This window comes from Panulirus ornatus, chromosome 40 (assembly GCF_036320965.1).
Source record: "Panulirus ornatus isolate Po-2019 chromosome 40, ASM3632096v1, whole genome shotgun sequence".
In the NCBI taxonomy this organism is placed as follows: domain Eukaryota; kingdom Metazoa; phylum Arthropoda; class Malacostraca; order Decapoda; family Palinuridae; genus Panulirus; species Panulirus ornatus.
Window position 1 is genome coordinate 8,324,977 of NC_092263.1, and position 27,817 is coordinate 8,352,793.

Below are 27,817 nucleotides of genomic sequence, written 5' to 3' on the forward strand. Positions count from 1 at the left end.
CATTGTCAAAGTGTGACTCTCAGAAATATATGACAGATGGATGTACACAAGAATGGATGACAACCAAGACCAAAGGAATTACTAAGTGTTTGCTTTGCTATGCAGCCAACGCAAATATAACCACTAACAGGTACATCAGAAAACTAATAAGGAAATGAGTCAGTAACGTGTGCAAGTTGCTCTAGTAAAAGAGTGATGAATGAATGTAACAAGCAGAAAACCTGAGAATGTTAAAAGTGTTAAAATGTCTTAAAAAACATTCATGATATTATAACATTCATAATGTTTGAGAAACAATTCACCAGTTACAGAGACTCTTTTACCATGGCAACCCCTCAAGGGAGTTCCTGAAGGGAATGGGCATCAGATATATAGATAGATAGGCAGAAAGTTTAAAAGATGGGGCCTTGAAGCTGTAAAAGTCCCTCTATATCCTGTTCTCTAAATTTTTTACTGGAGTTACAAATAGGCAAAAACACAGTGTTACACACTGTCTGAGATACAATAAGCAACAGGATACTCTCTACAACACATAACCTGATAATCATAGCTTTTCTGCACCTAATCAAGTAAATGAAAAGGTTACTAAATATAAGTTTACACAACCTGCATGCATAGGACTAACCAATCTGGTAAATGTTTTTCATACACTAGGAACAGTTGTTTTAATTCTTAGGAAAAATTGATTGCACACAGATAGAGCAAACAGCTTCTTTCTTTCATACTTGTTCATCATTTCTTACATTAACAAGATTGCACCAAGAACTGACAAAGAGGGGGCCTCATTCACCCACAGCCATGTGTAATGTACCAAAACCACAGTACATCCATTCTCTAACAGCCATGTGTAATGTACCAAAACCACAGTTGGAAATTAAAAGCATGTAATATCAAGCTAACACTGAAAATGTGGGTTTTTTCGTGTGTTAAAAATTACCGAAGATAAACTTGACACCCAAACCTGACAATAATCTTTTATCCTGTGCCCATTGTTTTCTTACCTTCCTTTTTCGGGGAATGTCCACTATAGATGAACTGTTTCACACCGAATCCTTGCAACCTTCTAACCACACCTTGACCAATCCGACCCAATCCAAAGATTCCAACAGTTGAGCCAGCCAGACCCAAGCCGGTCATCCACAAAGGTGACCAAGCGCACTTTGACCAGCCTCCACTACAACAACAATAGAACAAATTATGCAAATAAAAAACAATCAACAAAAAGCAAAGCCTAAGAAAGTGACAAAAATGAAATATACTAAACAATAACAACTTGAAACTTTGATAAAAGAGAACTTAAAAAATATATGATACAACACTTATTATGTGACATTCATCTTGACATCAAGGTTAATCACATCCTTCTTACTTCAAACAGCATTTCCTTTGGAACAAGATTTTCCTTCAAAGTTCAAGGAATTTTTTTCCTACTTGACCATCATTCCCTGCATTAGCAAGAAAAGAAAGGCTGCATCCACTCACAGCCCTTCCCTTGCTGTCACGTGTAATGAAACCACAGACCCTTATCCACAACCAGGCCCCACAGACCTTTCCATGGTTCACCCCAGATGCTTCACATGCTGTGCTCCTGTCCAATGACAACACATCAACCCTAGTATACCACACTGTTTTACTTCACTCTGTCCTATGCATGCCTTTCACCATCCTGCATACTCAAGCCCTGATTGCTCAAAATCATTTCCACTCAATCTTTTTATCTCCATTTGGTCTTCCCATTCTCCTTCTTCGATCCACTTCAGATAAATTTATCCTCTTTACCAACCTTTCCTCACACCTGCTCTACCTATGCCCAAACCATTTCAGGACACTCTCTTCAGTTCTCTCAACACATTCTCTTTATTACCACACCTCTCTCTTACCCTTTCACTACTTACTCAATCAAATAACCTCACACCACATACTGTCCGCAAACATTTCATTTCCAACACATCCACCCAGCTCTACACAGCCTTACCTATAGCCCATGCCTTGCATCCATATCATACTGTTAGGACTACTATACCTTCAAACATATCCATTTCTGCCCTCTCAGATAAAGTTCTCTCTTTCCACATATTCTTTAACATTCCCAGAACTTTCACCTTCTGACCCCCTCCATAATTCACTTCCACTTCGATGACTCAATGGCTGCCTGTCCACTCCCAGGAATCTGAAACACTTTACTTCCTAAAAGATTTTTCCATTCATATTCAGACTCTCAACTAACATGTCCATCACCCCTGCTAAACCTAATAACTGCTTTATTCACATTTACCCTCATTTCTTCCTTTCAAACACTCTTCCAAACTCGGTTAGCAACTTCTGAAGGTTCTCACTCATATCTGCCACCACTGTTGTATTATCAACAAACAAGTGGCTCACTTCCCAGGCCCTCTCATCCCCTACAGACTGCATACTTGCTCCTCTCTCCAAGACTTACACATTTTCGTTCCTCACCACCCAACCATAAACATATTGAACAACCATGATGACATAAAACACCCTTGCCACTGACCAACCTTCGCTTGGAACCACTCACTCTCATCTCTTCCTACTTGTACACATACCTTACACCCTTGACAAAAACTTCTCACTACTTCTAGCAGCTTTCCTCCCACATTGTATATTCTTAAGACCTTCCAAAAGGAATTTCTATTAACCCTACCATATGCTCTCTTTCTCCAGACCCATAAATACCACATGTAAATCCTTCTCTTTCTCTAACCATTTCTCACACATATACTTTAAAGCAAACACCTGATCATACTATCCTTTACCACTTCTGAAACCACACTGTTCCTCCCAAGTCCCATGCTCTGTACATGACTTCACCTTCTCAATCAATACCCTCCCATACAACCTAGCAGGTACAATCAACAAACTTATATCACTATAGTTTGAACATTCACTTTTGACCTCCTTGCCTCCACTTTACTCTCAATACAAGCATCTCACCATGATCCATTCATACACTGTAAATCCTTACTATCCAATCAAAAATACAGTCACCCCGTTTTTTCATAAAGTAATTGTAATACCATCCACTCCAGCCACCATGCCACCACATTTATCTTCCATGAGGCTTTCACCACTTCTTCCCTCTTCACCATACCACTCTCCATGACTCTCAATTCACACATCACCTTAACACAAACACCCTACATCTGCCACTCTATCGCCAAACACATTCAACAGTCCTTCAAAATATTCATTCCATCTCCTAACTTTATCAATCCCTCTTACTGCTTCCCCTTTTGCCCCCTTCACTGATGGTCCTCTTTGTTCTCTCTTGTTTCTTGTACATTATTAACTCCTTCCAAAACATTTTATTCTCCCTAAAGTATACTAATACTCACTCATCCCAGTTCTCATTGTCCTTTTTCAAACCCAGCACCTTCCTCTTGACCTTCTGCCACTTTCTCTTTTACATCCTCTAATCATCTGCACTCCTTTCCTGTAAGTACCGCCCGAATGCCTTTCTCTTCTCTTTCACTAGCAACTCTACCCTTTCCCATCTGTCCACCTCCCATGCATCTCTCTTTCATGCCAGCACTGCTTCCCAAAATACCTTCGATTCCTCATCCACTATCCATGCTTCATTTAGAGGATATATCGTATTCAATATTAAGATTTTTACCTTTATATTTTTGTAGAATACAATAGGCTTGATTAAATACCCACAACTGTAATATGGAGATTAAATCCAAATATACCCACAGGAAACAGAAAGAATGAGATGCAACGCTTTCATCTATTTCTCAAGACATCTTCAGGGGAACTAGATGTACATTATCAAGGTTGGGTTATATATAGAGGCACGAAGGGACCAACAGTATCTGGTGTAAGTGACGAGTTTAACCCTCAATGGGCAGGAAAGATGGTTACACTCGGTCACCGCCTGGCCTCACAACATTACTACATTTATTTCGAAGCTTATTATATTTGTAGCTGCTTACATTTATGCTATCAATTTGCATATTCTCTTCAATTAGATTTAAAGATTTTACATTTCTATTGAATCAATATTCAATTATCAGTCTTTCCATACAGAATGTGTAGACAGATATTTTGGGACAGATCCAAGATATTAGATGACTATGGTTTCTAATGTGAACAAACTGCTTGATTCACATCCTGTTCAAACGCATGTTGACTGAATCTTTTCTGCAATATTTACCTGTTTAACCTATACATAACTTATCCCATGATTTACAAGGGATACAAAATACACTGCCAGTTTCATTTGTTGTGGGGATATTCTTTTTGAGAAAGTTACTTATCATAATTGAATACAATTTAAATGTTTAAATTCTTAGGAATGTCAATTGCTAGCAAGCATTCATGGTACTTGCATGGTAAAGGAGAGTACATCTTTAACATACTTTCACTACCATATAACTAGGACTCATTTCTAAGGAGATAACTGGTTATCTTAAAACACCCCCTGAGGCCCGTAAAATCTAACTACACAGCAAAGGTTTGAATTCCTTGATGACTAAATGACCAGATCTTCAGAGTGTATGCATAAGTCAACAAAAAAGGCACAAAAAAATCTTACTTAAGCAGTTCTTTGTTTGCTTCAAACAGTCTTCGAGTTGTCGCTAGCAGTAGAGCAACTGTGAGTTCTGCAGTAGCATCAGTTAAGACTCCAGGTGTATAGCCAACCTGGAAAAAAAAGAAAAGGAAATCCATTAAGCAGGAAAACAAAATTATTCTTAAGCTTTTGCACTACTTTTCATTCTCCCTATTATCTGTACAATCACTCTGTTTTGCTTCATTCAAATTTCTACATTTGTACTACAAGCTGATACCGACAATAATCCTTGGAGGCAATGAAATCCCCCCCTCCCCCTTTTGTAATTATGTTATCAAAAGTATACTTCAAACCAAATTCAAAACTTTATGTTTCTCTCCTTTCCCAAAAATTATTTTCTGCCTAAATTTACATCTCTCTACTTCCTCCTGACATTTTCCTCTCCCATACATAATAAAAGACTTCTCTTTTGATGCATCTTCAGAAAAATCTAATCACAAGGTTACTTCCTTTTTATCTGCTTGTAAAGAACAAAACTTATCTGCATAATTCTTCAATGTCCCCTGTTATCAGATCAAAAGATAACAGAAAAACACAAATAAACATTCAATGTTCAAAAATGGTTGAAAAAGTTTATCCTTTTACACTCTGTCAATACATCCTAAATCCACTGTATTTAATCCCAAATGCATTAACCATACAGCAGCACTGCTTAGTCCTAAACTTTGATACTATTCTGCTGTACCTTCATTACTCACCTTGTTTTTTCATGCTTATTTGCCACTTCCCACATCAGCAAGGTAACACTAGAACAGACAAAAACTGGCCTTATTCACTCACATCCACTCTCATGCTGTCATGTAAAATAAATCAAACTTACAGCCCTCTTTTCACAACCAGGCCCCACAAACCTTTCCTTGGCTTCCCCTAATAATTTCATATGCCCTGATTCAACCCACTGACAGTACATTGCTCCCTGTACACCACATTACTCTAATTCACTTTATCCCTGGTATGCCTCACACCTTCCAGTAAGTTTAAGAACTAAGCCATACTGTTTTAGCTTCTTCCAGACATACCTGACAATCCAAGCATGAATTAATAATACACAAATTAATAAAGTGGTATTTTAAATAACTGCATTTGTAAATACAAAATAACCAAGAACTAACAACAATGATTTATAATACATTAGGTGGCTCTCTCTCTTGCACAGGGCCATGAAGATCCTCTTCAGAGGCAGACTGCAGTCTCTAGTTAGGAGATTATGGGACTATGGCCCCAACTAACATAGCTGAACTGGGAGTGCAGAGGATGCTCTGATGAATGGGTAAAACCCCAGTTTAGAGCATGTACAAACCTTGCATAAAGGAGAACTAGTCCTAAAACTGATAAGGAAAAGTGCAACTCAATTGTATAGAAGTCAGGACATATCAAAAATAAGAGCAAAGATGGATAACTTCCAGAGAATAGCTGGAATTATGATGGCAGGTGGAATGTATAATGATGTGAGGGTATGTGCTGTGAAAAAGTTATCATTAAAAAGATACATGGACGATAGTCTTTGAGGATTGTATGGTCGTAGTGAACATGCGGCAAATGATATGCTGGTCAAGATGATATACAGAATTATAAGTGAAGATAAAAGGAGGGCTGAAAGACCATGGTAGATGGAAATAAACGTTTTTTTATACTTGTTTGTTTTCCCCAATAACAAAGCACTACCAGGAACAGATCTAAAAAGGCCTCTTTTTCTCATGTCCATCCTTTAGATGTCAGGTGTAATACAACAAAACCACAGCTCTCTATCCACAAATGGGCCCCAAAGACCCTTCTTTGGTTTTCCTCGATGGCCTCATAAGCTATGGCTTAATCCAATGACAGCAGGTCACCCCCTGTATACCAAATCACTTCAATTCACTCTATCTCATGCATATTTTTCACTCTCCTGCATTTCAAACCCTGAGCACTCAAAATATTTTTCACTCCATTCTTCCATCTCTAACTTGGTATCCCACTTCTCTTTGTCCCCTCAACTTCTGACACATTTGTCCTCTTTGTCAGACTCTTTTCACTCATTCTCTCCACATAATTTTTTCCTACACATTCATCATATCCTGCATTAGTGAGGTAGCCCTAGGAACAGAAGAAATGGCCTTATCTGTTCATTACCACTCTCTATCTATCATGTTTATTTATCTTTTTTTTTATTATACTTTGTCGCTGTCTCCCGCGTTTGCGAGGTAGCGCAAGGAAACAGACGAAAGAAACGGCCCAACCCCCCCCCCATACACATGTATATACATACGTCCACACACGCAAATATACATACCTACACAGCTTTCCATGGTTTACCCCAGACGCTTCACATGCCCTGATTCAATCCACTGACAGCACGTCAACCCCGGTATACCATATTGCTCCAATTCACTCTATTCCTTGCCCTCCTTTCACCCTCCTGCATGTTCAGGCCCCGATCACACAAAATCTTTTTCACTCCATCTTTCCACCTCCAATTTGTTCTCCCTCTTCTCCTCGTTCCCTCCACCTCCGACACATATATCCTCTTGGTCAATCTTTCCTCACTCATTCTCTCCATGTGCCCAAACCACTTCAAAACACCCTCTTCTGCTCTCTCAACCACGCTCTTTTTATTTCCACACATCTCTCTTACCCTTACGTTACTCACTCGATCAAACCACCTCACACCACACATTGTCCTCAAACATCTCATTTCCAACACATCCATCCTCCTGCGCACAACTCTATCCATAGCCCACGCCTCGCAACCATACAACATTGTTGGAACCACTATTCCTTCAAACATACCCATTTTTGCTTTCCGAGATAATGTTCTCGACTTCCACACATTCTTCAAGGCCCCCAGAATTTTCGCCCCCTCCCCCACCCTATGATCCACTTCCGCTTCCATGGTTCCATCCGCTGCCAGATCCACTCCCAGATATCTAAAACACTTCACTTCCTCCAGTTTTTCTCCATTCAAACTCACCTCCCAATTGACTTGACCCTCAACCCTACTGTACCTAATAACCTTGCTCTCATTCACATTTACTCTTAACTTTCTTCTTCCACACACTTTACCAAACTCAGTCACCAGCTTCTGCAGTTTCTCACATGAATCAGCCACCAGCGCTGTATCATCAGCGAACAACAACTGACTCACTTCCCAAGCTCTCTCATCCACAACAGACTTCATACTTGCCCCTCTTTCCAAAACTCTTGCATTTACCTCCCTAACAACCCCATCCATAAACAAATTAAACAACCATGGAGACATCACACACCCCTGCCGCAAACCTACATTCACTGAGAACCAATCACTTTCCTCTCTTCCTACACGTACACATGCCTTACATCCTCGATAAAAACTTTTCACTGCTTCTAACAACTTTCCTCCCACACCATATATTCTTAATACCTTCCACAGAGCATCTCTATCAACTCTATCATATGCCTTCTCCAGATCCATAAATGCTACATACAAATCCATTTGCTTTTCTAAGTATTTCTCACATACATTCTTCAAAGCAAACACCTGATCCACACATCCTCTACCACTTCTGAAACCACACTGCTCTTCCCCAATCTGATGCTCTGTACATGCCTTCACCCTCTCAATCAATACCCTCCCATATAATTTACCAGGAATACTCAACAAACTTATACCTCTGTAATTTGAGCACTCACTCTTATCTCCTTTGCCTTTGTACAATGGCACTATGCACGCTATTGATGTTTGTGTAAATAAATTATACATTTCCTTTTTCCATAGCCAGAGGTTGAACCATTATGTGACATTCATTTTTCATTCATTTCAAGCTAGAAGTTTCAGTTTTCTAAATTGTTTCTTACATTTTTCATATGTATTTATATGTATGTGTGTGTGTGTGTATATGTGCGTATGTATGTGTATGTGTGTGTATGTGTATATGTGTATATATATGTATATTATCCCTGGGGATAGGGGTGAAAGAATACTTCCCACGTATTCCTCGCGTGTCGTAGAAAGCGACTAGAGGGCATGGGAGCGGGGGGCCAGAAATCCTCCCCTCCTTGTATTAACTTTCTAAAATGGGATCTATCATGTATAATGCAAAAAACAACAGACCCCATCCACAATCCCCTATGACTTTTCCATGGTTTCCAACAACTACTTCATATGCCCTAGTTCAACCCATTGACAGTACATCATCCCCTGTCAACCACATCATTCCAACTTGCACCCAGCCATATGTCCAGGCCTGAGCCTTCAAAGCATTTTTCACTCCATCCTTCCACCTCCTCCTTGGTTCCACTATCTTCTTGATCCCCCCACTTCTGATATACAAACCTTCTTAGCCATCCTTTCATCATTCATCCTCTCCATATGTCCAAATCATTTAAGCACACCTTCTTCAACTCTCTCATACATACCTCTCCTACTACCACATATCTCAACTTATTATTTCTTATTCAATCAACCCTCCTAATACCAACTTTCAACATTTAATTTCTAACACATTCACTCTGTGTCAAATAGCACTGCCAAGACAACTATCCTGTCAAACATATCCTTAAAGGCAGTGATCTCTCTTTTCACACATTCCTCAGTGCACACAGGTGCTTTGTCCCCTCACCCAGTGGCTCAATAAAGCTCCCAAGGTTCCATTCACTGCCAGCCATATACACTCCCAAGTATGTAAAATAATTCACCTTCTAGTTCTTCCATTCCTACTAATACTTCAAATAACCATTCTCTTTTCACTGCTAAATCTGATAGCCTTGCTTTTATTCACATTTACTCTCAACATTCTTTCATACACTCTCCTAAACTCAGAAACATGCTTCTGCAGTTTCTCACTTGAAATTATCAATGCATAAGAATCTATTTTTTCTTTTAATACCTAACTGCCTTTCCTGCCTTAGCCCGGTCTTGTCAGGAATAAACAAGCAAAGGGTTTCACTAGTACACATCTACTCTCTAACTATTATTGTAATGCAATGAAAACAGAGCTCACCATCTGTAGCCAAGTCTCTATGGTTTAAGTTTATCTTTTCCACCATCCCGGTTAAACCTAGTGACAGTATGTCACAGCAAGAGGTAGTTCAAATAAAGATATTACAAACTATAGGGAATTTCATGTAACAGAAGAAATGTGTAAATGAAAGTGATATGAATAGAGGTCTCATCTGACAGAAGAATAATATGTTAAGTGAAAAAATACAAATAATATTTGTAAGTATGGATGAACAGGGCAGACAGGGTGAATTGTGTGCATGTGTGTGTATGTACGTGTCTGTGTGTATATGTATGCGTACATTGAGATGTGTGGGTGTGTGTATTTGCGTGTGTGCACGTGTATGTGTGTACATGTGTATGGGGGTGGGTTGGGACATTTCTTTCGTCTGTTTCCTTGCGCTGCCTCGCAGATGCAGGAGACAGCGACGGGGCAAAAAAAAAATGATTCATGGTGAGGTGCTTGAGGATTGGCAGAATGCTTGCATAGTGCCATTGTACAAAGGCAAAGGGGATAAGAGTGAGTGCTCAAATTACAGAGGTATAAGTTTGTTGAGTATTCCTGGTAAATTATATGGGAGGGTATTGATTGAGAGGGTGAAGGTATGTACAGAGCATCAGACTGGGGAAGAGCAGAGTGGTTTCAGAAGTGGTAGAGGATGTGTGGATCAGGTGTTTGCTTTGAAGAATGTATGTGAGAAATACTTAGAAAAGCAAATGTATTTGTATGTAGCATTTATGGATCTGGAGAAGTTGATAGAGATGCTCTGTTGAAAGAAATAAGAATGTATGGTGTGGGAGGCAAGTTGTTAGAAGAAGTGAGAAGTTTTTATCGAGGTTATAAGGCATGTGTAAGTGTAGGAAGAGAGGAAAGTGATTGGTTCTCAGTGAATGTAGGTTTGCGGCAGGGGTGTGTGATGTCTCCATGGTTGTTTAATTTGTTTATGGGCAAGTATGCAGTCTGTTGTCGATGAGAGAGCGTGGAAAGTGGGTCAGTTGTTGTTCGCTGATGATACAGCGCTGGTGGCTGATTCATGTGAGAAACTGCAGAAGCTGGTGACTGAGTTTGGTAAAGTGTGTGAAAGAAGAAAGTTAAGAGTAAATGTGAATAAGAGCAAGGTTACTAGGTACAGTAGGGTTGAGGGTCAAGTCAATTGGGAGGTAAGTTTGAATGGAGAAAAACTGGAGGAAGTAAAGTGTTTTAGATATCTGGGAGTGGATCTGGCAGCGGATGGAACCATGGAAGCGGAAGTGAATCATAGGGTGGGGGAGGGGGCGAAAATTCTGGAAGCCTTGAAGAATGTGTGGAAGTCGAGAACATTATCTCGGAAAGCAAAAATGGGTATGTTTGAAGGAATAGTGGTTCCAACAATGTTGTATGGTAGTGAGGCGTGGGCTATGGATAGAGTTGTGCGCAGGAGGATGGATGTGCTGGAAATGAGATGTTTGAGGAGAATGTGTGATGTCAGGTGGTTTGATCGAGTAAGTAACGTAAGGGTAAGAGAGATGTGTGGAAATAAAAAGAGCGTGGTTGAGAGAGCAGAAGAGGGTGTTTTGAAATGGTTTGGGCACATGGAGAGAATGAGTGAGGAAAGATTGACCAAGAGGATATATGTGTCGGAGGTGGAGGGAACGAGGAGAAGTGGGAGACCAAATTGGAGGTGGAAAGATGGAGTGAAAAAGATTTTGTGTGATCGGGGCCTGAACATGCAGGAGGGTGAAAGGAGGGCAAGGAATAGAGTGAATTGGATCAATGTGGTATACCGGGGTTGACATGCTCTCAGTGGATTGAATCAGGGCATGTGAAGCGTCTGGGGTAAACCATGGAAAGCTGTGTAGGTATGTATATTTGCGTGTGTGGACGTGTATGTATATACATGTGTATGGGGGTGGGTTGGGCCATTTCTTTCGTCTGTTTCCTTGCGCTACCTCGCAAACGCGGGAGACAACGGGGGAAAAAAAAAAAAAAAAAAAAAAGGTATGGATGTCCTTGGTTCAGTCTAACATGCATTAGCAAGGTTTCTCCACAGTCACTGGTCACACTTGCCCTTTACAAGCCCACCAGAAAAGGATTGGGGACCCCAGTTCTGAAAATTTAATTTCATGCACCTGATCCATTCTATATATATGAGAATAAAGACAATGGACAGGCAAGAATAAAATGCAAATACTGGAAGTCCATGTCTACTAAAAAGAAAGAGAGGGGTCATTATTTATCAATGATCCTCTTATCCTCAATGACTATTAATTAAACAGGGCATATCTATAGGTTTATTGAAATCTTATAAAACAGCAACACTTCCCTCTCTACCAAGAATCAATAAAGCCCAAACCAGACAAAGTATGGTACACGTACACCACCAATTTTCTGGCACTCTTGGCTCCAAAGCCTTACAGCATTAACCATTTTTCTGGACCAACCATGGTCATGTAATAATAATATTTATCAACACACCTCTAACCCACTAACTGTGCATCTCCCATGTGTCTAAAGTATACCATGGACTGCTAAAAATTTAGATTAAACAAATATTAAATGTTTGAGCACCCTAAGATGGTAAGTCTGTCCTTTGATTGTTTGAATCCTGTAAGGTCTTCGTCTTCTGTTGTTAGTGTTTTCCTAGGTGTGCATCACCAGAATAATGCAGTTTTGTCTGCATAATACACCTGCTTAGGACTGAGGTGCTCACCAGCTACGAGTTTTGCAAATTCGTACACATACTCAGCAGCTCCTTCATGGTTTGCAGACCGCTTTTCTCCACACACTTTATTCAGCGAAAGTCCATAAGGCTTCTTGAATCTTTGAAGCCATTTTTCACTATAGTCCTGCTCATGTTGTAATTTAAGTTCTTTATGAAACAACTTAGCCTGGTCCATTATCATGCTACCTGACAAGTCCACTCCATCACTCCGACACTGTTGAAACCGTTCCATCATCACTTGATTGTGCTCAGTACTCTTACCATTTTTCATAGTTTCTCTAATCATCATTTGCTTCTTGGAATCGCTATCTGCATAGAATTTCAATATTTTCTCCCTTTGCTTCTTTATATCATAAACAGTTGATGAACCAATACTGTAGATGTCACGCAGCTTACACACCAAAACACCATGGTCCATTTTTTTTAACAGTTCTATTTCATCTTGGATTGGTGTGGACTGGTGTTTATGTTTGACATCATGACTGACACTCTCATATGTCTTAGAAGCCATAGCTAGTGTTAAATTTAAGCAAAATAAGCTACGAATCTCACAGAATTGCAGTATCACCACCAACAAGTGCAGCGTAAAGAATGTAAATAAGTGCGCCCTACACACAATGCCATCTATAACTGCCCAGTAAACTAGTCTGGTGGCCGCGGTAATTTCAAGTTCCTCAAGTAATTTTGTCCGGACTAAAGGAGGTGCTGAACCATCAGTTGCTGGAATTTGGTGGTGTAGCTGTATACACAACTGACTAGTTTCTCCTTTTGGATTATTAATCTCTTTCAGTCTCCAATGAATCCCTGCTCAATACTAGAGGTATTAGAAAACAGTTTGACTTACTTTTATACCACGTAGCCATTTAGAAGGAGGCATTTTGGGAGCAGCTGAATAGTGTCAGCAATGCTGATGTTGAAGATTAGATAATAGTTATGAATTAATTAATTGCAAGAGTGAGTAATGTGGCCATTGATGGCATAATTGCAAGAGTGAGCAATGTGGCCATTGATGGCATAATTGCAAGTGAGTAATGTGGCCATTGATGTCATAATTGCAAGAGTGAGTAATGTGGTCATTGATGGCATAATTGCAAGAGTGAGTAATGTGGCCATTGATGACATAATTGCAAGAGTGAGTAATGGGGCCATTGATGGCATAATTGCAAGAGTGAGTAATGTGGCCATTGATAACATAATTGCAAGAGTGAGTAATGTGGCCATTGATGGCATAATTGCAAGAGTGAGTAATGTGGCCATTGATGGCATAATTGCAAGTGAGTAATGTGGCCATTGATGTCATAATTGCAAGAGTGAGTAATGTGGCCATTGATGGCATAATTGCAAGAGTGAGTAATGTGGCCATTGATGACATAATTGCAAGAGTGAGTAATGGGGCCATTGATGGCATAATTGCAAGAGTGAGTAATGTGGCCATTGATGGCATAATTGCAAGAGTGAGTAATGTGGCCATTGATGGCATAATTGCAGAGTATTGTGGCCATTGATGGCATAATTGCAAGAGTGAGTAATGTGGCCATTGATGACAATTTCACGAGTGAGTAATGTGGCCATTGATGACATAATTGCAAGAGTGAGTAATGTGGCCATTGATGGCATAATTGCAAGAGTGAGTAATGTGGCCATTGATGGCATAATTGCAAGAGTGAGTAATGTGGCCATTGATGGCATAATTGCAAGAGTGAGTAATGTGGCCATTGATGTCATAATTGCAAGAGTGAGTAATGTGGCCATTGATGGCATAATTGCAAGAGTGAGTAATGTGGCCATTGATGACAATTGCATGAGTGAGTAATATGGCCATTGATTACATAATTGCAAGAGTGAGTAATAAGGCCATTGATGGCATAATTGCAAGAGTGAGTAATGTGGCCATTGATGGCATAATTGCAAGAGTGAGTAATGTGGCCATTGATGACATAATTGCAAGAGTGAGTAATTTGGCCATTGATGACATAATTGCAAGAGTGAGTAATGTGGCCATTGATGTCATAATTGCAAGAGTGAGCAATGTGGCCATTGATGGCATAATAGCAAGTGAGCAATGTGGCCATTGATTACATAATTGCAAGAGTGAGTAATGTGGCCATTGATGGCATAATTGCAAGAGTGAGTGATGTGGCCATTGATGACATAATTGCAAGAGTGAGTAATGGGGCCATTGATGACATAATTGCAAGAGTGAGTAATGTGGCCATTGATAACATAATTGCAAGAATGAGTAATGGGGCCATTGATGACATAATTGCAAGAGTGAGTAATGTGGCCATTGATGACATAATTGCAAGAGTGGGTAATATGGCCATTGATGGCATAATTGCAAGAGTGAGTAATGTGGCCACTGATGGCATAATTGCAAGTGAGCAATGTGGTCATTGATTACATAATTGCAAGAGTGAGTAATGCGGCCATTGATGGCATAATTGCAAGAGTGAGTGATGTGGCCATTGATGGCATAATTGCAAGAGTGAGTAATGGGGCCATTGATGGCATAATTGCAAGAGTGAGTAATGTGGCCATTGATGGCATAATTGCAAGAGTGAGTAATGTGGCCATTGATGGCATAATTGCAAGAGTGAGTAATGTGGCCATTGATGGCATAATTGCAAGAGTGAGTAATGTGGCCATTGATGTCATAATTGCAAGAGTAAGTAATGTGGCCATTGATGGCAGAATTAGGAGACATTGGTTATTACTGAGGTGAAATATGAATAGTCAACAGCTTGTGGAGTTGTGTGCAGAAAATGGTATGGTGATTAGGAATACTTTTTTTTTTTTTTTTTTTTTTTTTTTTTTTTTTTTTAAATGGACATGCATAAATATACATCAATGAGTAGGGAACCTGGTCAGAGAGAAGTGTTGGACTCTGTACAAATTTATAGGTGTGCAAAAGATAGACTCCTAGATGTTAATGTGTTGGGAGGGGAAACTAATATGAATGAGAAGAGGGTGAGAAAGAAATGAGCTTGGAAAAAAGAGGTGTGTGTGTGTGTGAAATACTAGAAGAGATTGGGTATAGAATAGCTAAAGTTGTAAGCAAATGAAGCAAGGGGAATGGGAGATATTTAGTGAAGCAGTGATAGCATGTGCAAGAGATATGGGATATGGGCAGTTGAGAAATTAGTATTAATTGGCGGGGTGATTGTTCCCTCCACTTCTGATGCATATATCCTCTTTGTCCTCTATCCTCATGTTCTTAACACTACCTCACTAATATGGGAAATGACAAATATATATGAAATAAAATATATGTGGTTTGATTGACTAAGTAATGAAAGGGTAAAAGATATGTGTGGTAATAAAAAGAGTGGTTGAGAGAGCAGAAGTGGCTTTGTTGAAATGATTTGGACTCGTGAGGATGAGTAAGGAGGATTAACAAAGAGGATGTATGTGTCAAAGATGGAGGGAACGAGGAGAAGTGGGAGACCAAATTGGAGGGGGAAAGATGGAGTGAAAAAGATTTTGAGTGATCAGGGCCTGAACATGCAGGAGGGTGAAAGGCGTGCAAGGAATAGAGTGAATTGGAACGATGTGGTATACTGGGGTCGACATGGTGTCAATGGATTGAACCAGGGCATGTGAAGCGTTTGGGGTAAACCATGGAAAGTTCTGTGGGGCCTGGATGTGGAAAGGGAGCTGTGGTTTCGGTGCATTATTACATGACAGCTAGAGACTGAGTGTGAACGAATAGGGCCTTTGTTGTCTTTTCCTAGCACTACCTCACACACATGAGGGGGAAGGATGTTGTTATTCCATGTGTGGCGGGGTGGCGATGGGAATGAATAAAGGCAGACAGTATGAATTATGTACATGGGTATATATGTATATGTCTGTGTGTGTATATATATGTATACGTTGAGATGTATAGGTATGTATATGTTGGTGTGTGTGGACGTGTATGTATATACATGTGTATGTGGGTGGGTTGGGCCATTCTTTCGTCTGTTTCCTTGCACTACCTCGCTGGCGCGGGAGACGGCGACAAAGCAAAGTGAATAAATAGATAAATATATATAGGGGAGAAAGAATACTTCCCACGTATTCCCTGCATGTCGTAGAAGGCGACTAAAAGGGAAGGGAGCGGTGGGCTGGAAATCCTCCCCTCTCATTTTTTTTTAAATTTTCCAAAAGAAGGAACAGAGAAGGGGGCCATATGAGGATATTCCCTCAAAGGCCCAGTCCTCTGTTCTTAACGCTACCTCGCTAATGCGGGAAATGGCGAATAGTATGAATTAAAAAACAGTCTAACTTACTTTTATACCACGCTTTTTTATCTCCTCTAAACTAAGATGATCATGTCCAACTGACATTGTGCCAATCACCTTCAGATTAGGTCCTGTCAAAAGCAAATAATCATATTAATTACTCCACATTAACAGGAAATTTACAATTTGCTCCAAACAAATATTTTCCAGTATGATTCTGATACCTGTTTATATTTCAGCTTTTGTTCCCACATCAACAAATAGTATTCATCAATCAATCTATATCACATACAAATGCAAAAATTATATTCTCAAAAGAAACAGTACCTCATCCATGATATGGCGAGATGCATGCAATACAATATTACCCATTTTATCTGGTTTTGCATGTGTATTCATTGCATAATTTTTTATTTCCATTATATGCAAATTTTAACAATCACTCTCAGTTACCAAAAAGACACAAAGAGGGAGGGAAGTGCACTGCCTACATTGATGTTTCCACATTTGCCAATCTCAGCTGAATATATATACAGTATCTGTAAACATGTTACTGACAAAGTTATCAAAATTCATAAACATTTTGATTATGATGACATAAAAGCAGAATGATAATCATTTCCTCAATAAGTAAGGTAGAAAAGAAAGAGATGTTCATGAAAGCAACTGTCCACTCTTATTTCTAATAACAGTGAAGCAGTAGCACCTCTGTGGGTATAACATGGCTAAGTTTCCTTATATACTGTTTATCTCTAATTCTACAATGATAAAAAAATCATCTGTAAGGGTATAAAGAAAATGAATACTTAAGGCAAGGAAAAGAACCTTTGTGGATGTTGGACAGTTAAATATATTGATTGATTAGAGTATAAAGGCAGTCCCAAGGTACAGTCCCAAGGTAATGTTGCATATGTTTTCCTGGAAATAACAACTCAATAAAAACAACAGGTAAAAAATCACCTTTTACCATAGGAATTAAAGAGTATAAAGGGTGGTTACATTCCTTACGAAAATTTCTCAATCTAATTTGCACACAAAAAGCTAGAATTAAAGGCCCAAAAACATCCAGTACACTGCATTCACATTAACAATCTTCTAATCTAAATAATGAAGACTTGATGAAAATGCCATAAAGCAAAATAATACTGTATATAATGCTGTATCCATAAGATGCTCTGAATCTCGTAAAACGGGTCAAAACACTAGCCATATCATTACCACAACAATCCATATGAAATCACACAATTTGTCTAAGTTTACAACTGACGCTTTTCCGGCTTCTTTTCTTTCCAGAGGCACAAGACTCACTTGGTGTTTTCCTACAAAGCATTATAACACAATTTATAACATAAGCATTCCAGGTTGTATGCCCACCATAACACATAAGAAACTTGTAAATAAGAGTGTAAAGAAATACTTTTATGGTATAAGAGCGGTGGATAAATGGAATAAATTGAATGAGGATATGGTTAATGCAGACAACATACATAATTTGAAGAATTTGTATGATATCTAAGAGTGTTCAAGAGATGGGGGCCCATGAGTATAAAACCCCCTCCCCATACAATATAAATAGGTACAAACTCAATGACACAAATACACAGCCAGTTGCTATTAAACAACCACTTATTACTGCCTTGAAATGAATTTTTTTTTAAAAGTCTTACAATTCACTTTTGGTATTTTATGTACATTAACTCATTCATTCCTTCATGATCAATGTAACTAATACTGTATATGTACTAAGTGCCAGTGAGGATCACTGTAGCAACTGACAGCTTGTACCCACTAATGCTGGTGCAATTCTAGAAACTTTCTTATTTTTTTGTCTACATCATTCAACATATTTTTCCTTGGGCATTGTCTGTATACCAGTATGTGAATACCAGCTAATAGAACAGCAGGAATAAGGGACCAGACGTATACACTGTAAGAGTACTGTATGCATTATGGATACAGCATCAATTTGTATATAGTACCTAACTGTTAACTCTGAAAGCTTAGAAACTGAGCCACGCTGGATTTTATAACTTCCCATTCTTTACATCATATAGCCTGGCATGTATGGATAATGTAATAAAAGGTATGAAATCCATACATAATGGATTTTATCTACTTTCCAAATATTCATAGTTTTTTGTTTTTAAAGCAAGGGCTGCAGGATAAATCTCCTCTCTACCAAAACCAGAGCTCACCATGGCCTGAATATGATTATCATCTAGCAGGAAATAAGCTGACATTCTTCCATAAACTTACAATCTCTCCTTGTCAAACATAATACTTGACAAAACTTAATTCATACTATTCATGCTTCATACCTCTTGATTTTCCTCTGGTGAGTGCTATGCACTTGCCCTGCCTTTTGGCAAAAATGGTAGGAGCAAATAGGTAGAAGAAGTAGGTAAGAACAATGGGTGAGAGCACTTGGAACAAACACTGGGTACAAAGTAGTAAGCAAGGGTAATAGGTCGGTTGAAACATTGGGTGTTACAGATATGGGGGAGAAAGACTGGAGAAGGTGAGAGAATTTAAGTACTTGGGAGGTATCCTGGGTAAGTTCGGTAATATGGAAGAAGAGATGAAGGAGAGATAAGGGAAACAGCAGTACCAAGTAGAAGAGTTACTAAGCCTCTTCACAGAATAATGAAGAGTACAGGTGTAAGTCTGATGATTATGGGGCAACATAGTCCTCCAATCCTGACCTATGCAGCCGAAGCATGGATGTGGAATGAGTCACAGAGGTCAAGAATCTAAGCTGTGGAAATGAGCTATTTGAGAGTATGTGGTATGACATGATGGAATGAAGAAACAAATGAGAGATTTGATACAGCAGGGAATGCTGAGGGAACGAACTGTGGAGTGGTAAAGTATATGAAACCTAATACTTTGAAGTGGTTTGGGCATGTTTAAAGAATGCAAGATGGAAAGATTACAAGGAGAATGTATGGTAGTACAATTACAAAGGGTTGATGTGAGAGGAAGACCATCTGTGATATCTGTGACACCTCAAAAATCACAGTCTTCTCTCTGATCACCAGTATGGCTTCTGTAAGGCTAGATTCACTGGCGATATTCATACCTGAAAGATTTTGGGGAGCCATGTGTAGTTGCCATTGACATACCTAAGGCTTTTGACAGGGTGTGGCATTAGGGTCTCATCTCTAAGCTCTCCTCCCTTGGCTTCCCTCCCTCACTTTGCTCCTTCATATTTAGCTTCCTCTCCGGCCAATCTATCTCTGTGGTCATTGACAGATCAGCCTTCCCCCTTTTCTCCATCAACAATGATGTCCCTCAAGGTTTCGTCCTGTCCCCTACACTTTCCTTTCTAACAATTTCCTTCCTCTCTATCCATCTATATCTCTTATGTCTGTTCCCTTCAGGAACTCCCTCAATGGGGTAGCCATAACAACAGAGTATCCATAACTAAAAAACTCCAATGCTGCTTCTTAGCCTTTAGTGCCTCACCCTTAAAAGGCCACTAGTAGAGGGCAAGTCTAGTGTAGAGGCTCCTATCTAATGTTCCTACTGATTATGTTTCTACCTAATGTTTCTACCTAATAATCCTACCTAAATGTTCCTACCTACTACTTCTACCTATTGCTCCTATCATTTTGCCCAAAGACAGGACTAGCACATAGCACTCACCACAGGAAAATATAGTTATGAACTGTGTGAGTTAAGCAAAAACTCAACACCGCATTCATCCATATCCTTCAATTCTGCTCCCTCTTCTCACTCAATCTGCATCTCATCTTGACACAGCTTCCTTAATAATCTCAAACTTGGAAAGGATATCTCAGTGGCATAAACAAAATCTAAATCATCTCTTAATCATAATATCCACGCAACTCTCGTCTCTCCTTTGATGGTTCTGTAATTCCATCTCTTGATTCAATGAACATACTTGGTATTACTGTAACATACACTCTTTCTTGGAAACCCCACATTACAGGAATAGCTAATTCTGCCTTGAAGAAACTGGGTGTCCTGTTTGTATGTCAAAACTTCTCTTCTGAACAGTTGCTCTGTTTATACAAGGGATTGATTCATCCTTGTAAATGGTGCTGCTCTCACATTTGGGGTGGTTCTAGCTCTGCATCCTTACTAGAAAGAGTTGAGGCAAAAGCGGTCCAATTTATAAACTATCCCAGGCTAACTTCTAAACTTGATCCCCTTGCCCTACACCAGAATGTTGGCTCACTTTCACTCTTCTATAGATATTACTGAGAGTTGGCTGTTTGTATGCCCACACCACTAGCTAGTCCATGCAATACTCGGCAAGCTGCTGAGTCACATGATTATTGTGTGGGCATCGGCAACTTAAAGGTAGGCCATTTTGATAACTGCTTCTTTCCCCAAACAGTGAAGCATTGAAACTCACTATCTTCTCATGTCTTTTCCATTTCATAATTCTTTCAATACTTCAATTAAGGCCTGGCCTTGATGTGGACTTTAGTCTGTGACTGGAGCCTTCAACATGAAAAAAAAAAGTGAGGGAGGAATGTAAGGATAAAGATAAGTGGAGATTCATTTGTTCATTGCCACCCCCTTGATGGCAGTTCCTAGGGGAAACAGGCATCAGATAAATAGTCAGACAGACTGATAGATGGATAGTACCAAAAAAATATTGTATATGAATATGGGAGAATTTGTGTAACATTGGATTTCTGTTTGTCAACTCTTCCATAAACTGAAGTGCATCTGTTTTACCATTTATATGTACACATGAGCCTCCCTAGTTTAGTGGTTAGCATTAATGACCATGAGTCAGCACAGGCCAGCCCAGGATCTGACCCATATGGGTTCAAATCCAAAGCAAAGCAGTTGAACAACACCCAACCCAAGTGTTCGTCCTCCCCTCTTGGCTGGTCCATAAATAGATACCTGGCTTAAGTTGGGGTGTATGCATGTTTGTGTATACATACATAAGAGTAAAGATATGATACATGTCTATATGGTTATGAGTTGGGGCAACACAAGCATAAAACTCTCTCTTCCTGTAACACACAAATAATAATCAAACTGTGATTACAGGAGAGGACCAAATCAACTTACCAGCTGCTTCCAACACCTCTTTGTCTATCTTCTCAGTAAGGAGGCAAAAGAGAGCATCTTTACCATTTATTCTTTTCAGCAACTCATCCCGTGGTATTGGGTGGGTTTGGTGCCAGATGTCCATCTCAAATCTGTCAATCATAACAGTTTTTACATTTGTGCTTCAAATGATTTAAGCAGGCAACCATTTAAAAGTTATATCCCAATATTTCTCACGTTGAAACCTACAATGGAGAGGATACAAAATTAAAAAGTAGAGGACTGAATGGTTATCAAAATTAGGTATCTTTGGGAAAGCTGGATAAAGACAGTGGAGCATCTGTTTTAAACAAAGATACAATGTGGAGGTTTCAAAAAAAACCTAAAATACAAGTGCAAAGTATAATGATGATGAGTATTAGGTGGTCTCCATGGTAATACAAATGAACATAATTAGAAAAGGATAAGTTTAAAGAAACATAGTGAAATTAAGTATATGACAATAACAGCAATTTCTAAGAAAAGGTGAGTAAAAAAAACCTGTTAAATACAAAATCAGACAGTGCACAAGGTTGTGGAGCACTTATGTATGTAACAAACACTTTGCATGGTCTCCTCTATAAACAAATTTACAGGTAGTTCTCATATTTGAATTGTTTACGAGTACAGTTTCTGATTCAAAGACTATTTGAATTGTTTACGAGTACAGTTTCTGATTCAAAGACTAGTTGAATTGTTTACGAGTACAGTTTCTGATTCAAAGACTATCTATCTATCTATTTATATCTCTGACGCCTGTTCCGATTGGAACTCCCTCAAAGGGGGGCCACGGGAACAATCTCCATAACTAAAAAAAAACTCCAGTGCCACTTCTTAGCCTTAGCATCTCACCCTAAACATGCCAATGGCAGAGGAGAAGTCTAGCAAAGTGTTTACAGAGGCTCCCACCTTATGTTCCTTATGACTACTTCTATCTAATGGTCCTAACTACTACTTCTACCTAATGTTTCTATCTAATGCTCCTGCCTAAATATTTTTACCCACCACTACCGACCACTCCTACCTTTTTTGCCAAAAGGCAGGGTTAGCACATAATGCTCACGGCAGGAAAATCTAAATCTACAGTTACTAAGAATAAGCTGCATGAGTTAAGTATTGCTAACATCTTCATCTCATTAAAAAGGTCATGGATAATATACTATCAGACCTCTACATGTTCCAATACATATGGTACAGATTCAATACTTCAAAACTCATTCATACAAACATCCAAACAACCAAAATGGTTCTGATCAAGATCTTGTCACACAATCATTCAAAACAACAATGTTTACATCTACCTAGATTTAACCATAAATGCATTTATGAAGAAAGCACCATGCATAAAGCAGTTCAAAATGGGTTTAAAGGAATTGTTTATATCTTCCAAATCCATGCAAATCATATAAAATCACTAAACAGGTCTCATTCATAAATTACACCTCTCATATAATTGTTTACAATTATCTCCAGCAGGCCTCTTAGTCCTTTATCTAGAGAGTGCATGCACATGGATGCAGCCTTTCTTCACATGTTCCTCAAGCTATCTCACTAATGCAGGAAACATTAAAAAAAAGTATCAAAATTCATCCCTCTAACAGATCCTTATCTATAGTACCTCCAGCCCTAATCAATTCACTCAATGCATCTGTCTAACTCCCAGAGTTTACTCCATTCCTTGTACTTAGGTATGCTCTTGATCAACTTATCGTCAGTCAGGAGTCTTGTGAAACAAAACCAACTCATAAGAATTTTATCCAAAGGTCTTTCTGGGGATTTTTCAACCCACTTATCATTCTCACAGTTTCATTCTATACTTATTTCCATGATTCCAATGGAAAAACATTCATTATCCATCTTTACTCTGATCTCTAACCTATATAACCTAACCTATATTCAGATCTAAAAATTCTAGTTTCTCATCCATATATCTGAGTTGGGACAAGCACTCCATCATTTAAACATTTTACATACTTGAAAGAGACAGGAGGTCAAGAGAAAGGTGCAAGAGGTGAAAAAAAGGGCAAATGAGAGTTGGGGTGAGAGACTATCAGTAAATTTTAGGGAGAATAAAAAGATGTTCTGGAAGGAGGTAAATAGGGTGCGTAAGACAAGGGAGCAAATGGGAACTTCAGTAAAGGGCGTAAATGGGGAGGTGATAACAAGTAGTGGTGATGTGAGAAGGAGATGGAATGAGTATTTTGAAGGTTTGTTGAATGTGTCTGATGACAGAGTGGCAGATATAGGGTGTTTGGGTCGAGGTGGTGTGCAAAGTGAGAGGGTTAGGGAAAATGATTTGGTAAACAGAGAAGAGGTAGTAAAAGCTTTGCGGAAGATGAAAGCCGGCAAGGCAGCAGGTTTGGATGGTATTGCAGTGGAATTTATTAAAAAAGGGGGTGACTGTATTGTTGACTGGTTGGTAAGGTTATTTAATGTATGTATGACTCATGGTGAGGTGCCTGAGGATTGGCGGAATGCTTGCATAGTGCCATTGTACAAAGGCAAAGGGGATAAGAGTGAGTGCTCAAATTACAGAGGTATAAGTTTGTTGAGTATTCCTGGTAAATTATATGGGAGGGTATTGATTGAGAGGGTGAAGGCATGTACAGAGCATCAGATTGGGGAAGAGCAGTGTGGTTTCAGAAGTGGTAGAGGATGTGTGGATCAGGTGTTTGCTTTGAAGAATGTATGTGAGAAATACTTAGAAAAGCAAATGGATTTGTATGTAGCATTTATGGATCTGGAGAAGGCATATGATAGAGTTGATAGAGATGCTCTGTGGAAGGTATTAAGAATATATGGTGTGGGAGGCAAGTTGTTAGAAGCAGTGAAAAGTTTTTATCGAGGATGTAAGGCATGTGTACGTGTAGGAAGAGAGGAAAGTGATTGGTTCTCAGTGAATGTAGGTTTGCGGCAGGGGTGTGTGATGTCTCCATGGTTGTTTAATTTGTTTATGGATGGGGTTGTTAGGGAGGTAAATGCAAGAGTTTTGGAAAGAGGGGCAAGTATGAAGTCTGTTGGGGATGAGAGAGCTTGGGAAGTGAGTCAGTTGTTGTTCGCTGATGATACAGCGCTGGTGGCGGATTCATGTGAGAAACTGCAGAAGCTGGTGACGGAGTTTGGTAAAGTGTGTGGAAGAAGAAAGTTAAGAGTAAATGTCAATAAGAGCAAGGTTATTAGGTACAGTAGGGTTGAGGGTCAAGTCAATTGGGAGGTGAGTTTGAATGGTGAGAGGCTGGAGGAAGTGAAGTGTTTTAGATATCTGGGAGTGGATCTGTCAGCGGATGGAACCATGGAAGCGGAAGTGGATCATAGGGTGGGGGAGGGGGCGAAAATTTTGGGAGCCTTGAAAAATGTGTGGAAGTCGAGAACATTATCCCGGAAAGCAAAAATGGGTATGTTTGAAGGAATAGTGGTTCCAACAATGTTGTATGGTTGCGAGGCGTGGGCTATGGATAGAGTTGTGCGCAGGAGGATGGATGTGCTGGAAATGAGATGTTTGAGGACAATGTGTGGTGTGAGGTGGTTTGATCGAGTAAGTAACGTAAGGGTAAGAGGGATGTGTGGAAATAAAAAGAGCGTGGTTGAGAGAGCAGAAGAGGGTGTTTTGAAGTGGTTTGGGCACATGGAGAGAATGAGTGAGGAAAGATTGACCAAGAGGATATATGTGTCGGAGGTGGAGGGAACGAGGAGAAGAGGGAGACCAAATTGGAGGTGGAAAGATGGAGTGAAAAGGATTTTGTGTGATCGGGGCCTGAACATGCAGGAGGGTGAAAGGAGGGCAAGGAATAGAGTGAATTGGAGCGATGTGGTATACAGGGGTTGACGTGCTGTCAGTGGATTGAATCAAGGCATGTGAAGCGTCTGGGGTAAACCATGGAAAGCTGTGTAGGTATGTATATTGCGTGTGTGGACGTGTGTATGTACATGTGTATGGGGGGGGTTGGGCCATTTCTTTCGTCTGTTTCCTTGCGCTACCTCGCAAACGCGGGAGACAGCGACAAAGTATAAAAAAAAAAAAAAAAAAAAAAAAAAAAAAAAAAAACATACTTGATGCTTGAATTTTTCCCATTCCCCAAAGCTCTCAGTAAAACTTCATTTCTCAGTTCTCTCTTGCATGACTTTAATCTTAACCTCAGCTCTACATATCATTCTCACTGATCAGTCCCTTTAACTAAACTAACTGACAAATCTTTATTTCTTCTTTATTCAGAATGATAATATATTCAGATAAAAACTCTTCCTTAAAACAGCCTCCTTTCACTTAGATTATTAAAGCAACCCACTGTTACATCTTCATTCGTCTAATTCTACCAATCAAAATAGCCTCATTAGCATACAACAACAGCAGCAACTTCAATTTTGTTCCATCATGGCTCTGAAGTGCCCTGTTATCTCTGTTACATTAAGGTTCTGGAGTACACTGCTATCTTCCCACATCATTCTCATCTGATGCTCCATTACTGAAAATATGAAATACCCGTGACAATATCACACACCCAAACACACTCCATGTAATTTAAAGCACTCATCAATGACATCATCAACTCACATATTAGCACTACTTATCCCAAACACGCTCCTAACACGTTTTGTAGTGGTCCACACATACACTACAAACCAAAACCTCCCAAAGTTTTTCGATCAACTAATAATTAGTATTCTTAAAGCATAAAAATGTGATAAACTTTCTTCTTTTTCTCTATATTCTGTACACCCTCTTCCCTATCTAAATCCACCTTGTTCTCCACCCAAATAAGAAAAATATTGCATCTTACAAAACATCTATGCTAAACATTACTATCTTATAAGTTAACTAAGTGAAAAGAGCATGAATTGTTATAAATGAATGATTGAAGAGTCATAATCTAAAACTTACTTTTCATTCATCATGTCCAGGGCCTTCTGTGGTATATCCAATCGAGTGACGAGAACTTTGGGTTTCGACATTGTGGCAGATGATGTGCAGAAGGATCTAAAATGCATGGACACAATGAATCAATATCTTTTACTAATTGGCTTACATATTCAATGTGAAACATCCTGAATACTTAATACAATACCCATTAACTTACAGCCTTCCACAGACCCGATCTGATAAAAAAATGTGGGTTATGATGGATTTTTAAATCACTCAGAAGTAAGATCCATGACAGATTCAATCACAATATACATTGTCACGAATACTGCATCTCCCTTAGGAGCATACAGACATAAATTAAGTGTTATATGGATAAAGCAATCATTTTTCACATCTTTTCACACCTTCTGTGGAGTGGCAGATGGAATGGATTATCTTAGTTTAGCTCTATGAAAATTGTAAAGATTAGCTGTCTATCTATATCTCTGATGCCCGTTTCCACCTAGAACTCCCTTAAGAGGGAGGCCACAACAATAGTTTCCATAACTAGTGAACTCTAGTCCTCCTTCTTAGCCTTTAGTGCCCCCCCTTTATGGGCCACTGGCAGAGAGCACCTCTAGTCCAGTGTGTGCCAAGGCTCCCATCAAATGTTCCTCATGACTACTTCTATCTAATGCCTTGCTGATAATCTTGCCTCCTCACAGAACTTGAACTTTGTTTTTTTGGGGGGAAGAAAGCACTACATGCTATCACACCACTACAATGGCCACGTAGATAAAAGTTCAATTTTTCATACAACTATCATATCAGACATTAGTTCAGAACATACAACACCAACTGCTTAACATATGGGGTTTACTACAAACTACATTAACAGGTAATGAACATAATATAAATAATAATGAGTCTTGCATTCAGTATGGTTAGATAAATACAAGACCAACAATAGTAAGGAAAGAATCAGTAAATACTTAAATTTTTCTTGCCCCACTTCAAACAAATACTTATCTAAAATATTCAAATTTGTGACAGGAGAGAGAGAGAGAGAGAGAGAGAGAGAGAGAGAGAGAGAGAGAGAGAGAGAGAGAGAGAGAGAGAGAGAGAGAGAGAGGAATTGTATCTGAATACAAAAACCAACAGGGAGTAGTGTAGATCTGTTTCCCCATGTCCTGTTCCATTCATAGTTCTAGACAATATATCCAACCATGGCATTCTTCTACAGATATCTAATGGCATTATATGTCCCCCCCAACACTAACAAAAAATATTCTTAAATTTTTGTGTTGACAATACAAGAGACTTAAGGATTTGGATGAATGCTCTAGGATTTTGCCCTGCATTGGTAGCCCTGGTCTCCTCATAAATAATTCATCAAGCAATGTATAGTATACTGTTTCCAGTTATGAT

At 39.2% G+C, this 27,817-nt stretch overlaps 1 protein-coding gene across 4 annotated transcripts in view; it reads right to left on the minus strand.

Annotated features, from left to right (window-relative positions):
- The window catches only part of LOC139761340 (glyoxylate reductase/hydroxypyruvate reductase), a 42,322-nt gene that overhangs the window by 10,909 nt on the left and 3,596 nt on the right, over positions 1-27,817 (minus strand). For all 4 annotated transcript variants that reach the window (XM_071685412.1, XM_071685413.1, XM_071685414.1 and 1 more), the window contains exons 2-6: positions 26,429-26,524; positions 21,532-21,662; positions 16,525-16,607; positions 4,559-4,665; positions 1,002-1,174 (exon numbers count right to left, since the gene is read on the minus strand). In XM_071685412.1, coding sequence (XP_071541513.1) covers positions 1,002-1,174; positions 4,559-4,665; positions 16,525-16,607; positions 21,532-21,662; positions 26,429-26,524 — 590 coding nt within the window. The remainder of the gene's footprint in view (positions 1-1,001; positions 1,175-4,558; positions 4,666-16,524; positions 16,608-21,531; positions 21,663-26,428; positions 26,525-27,817) is intronic.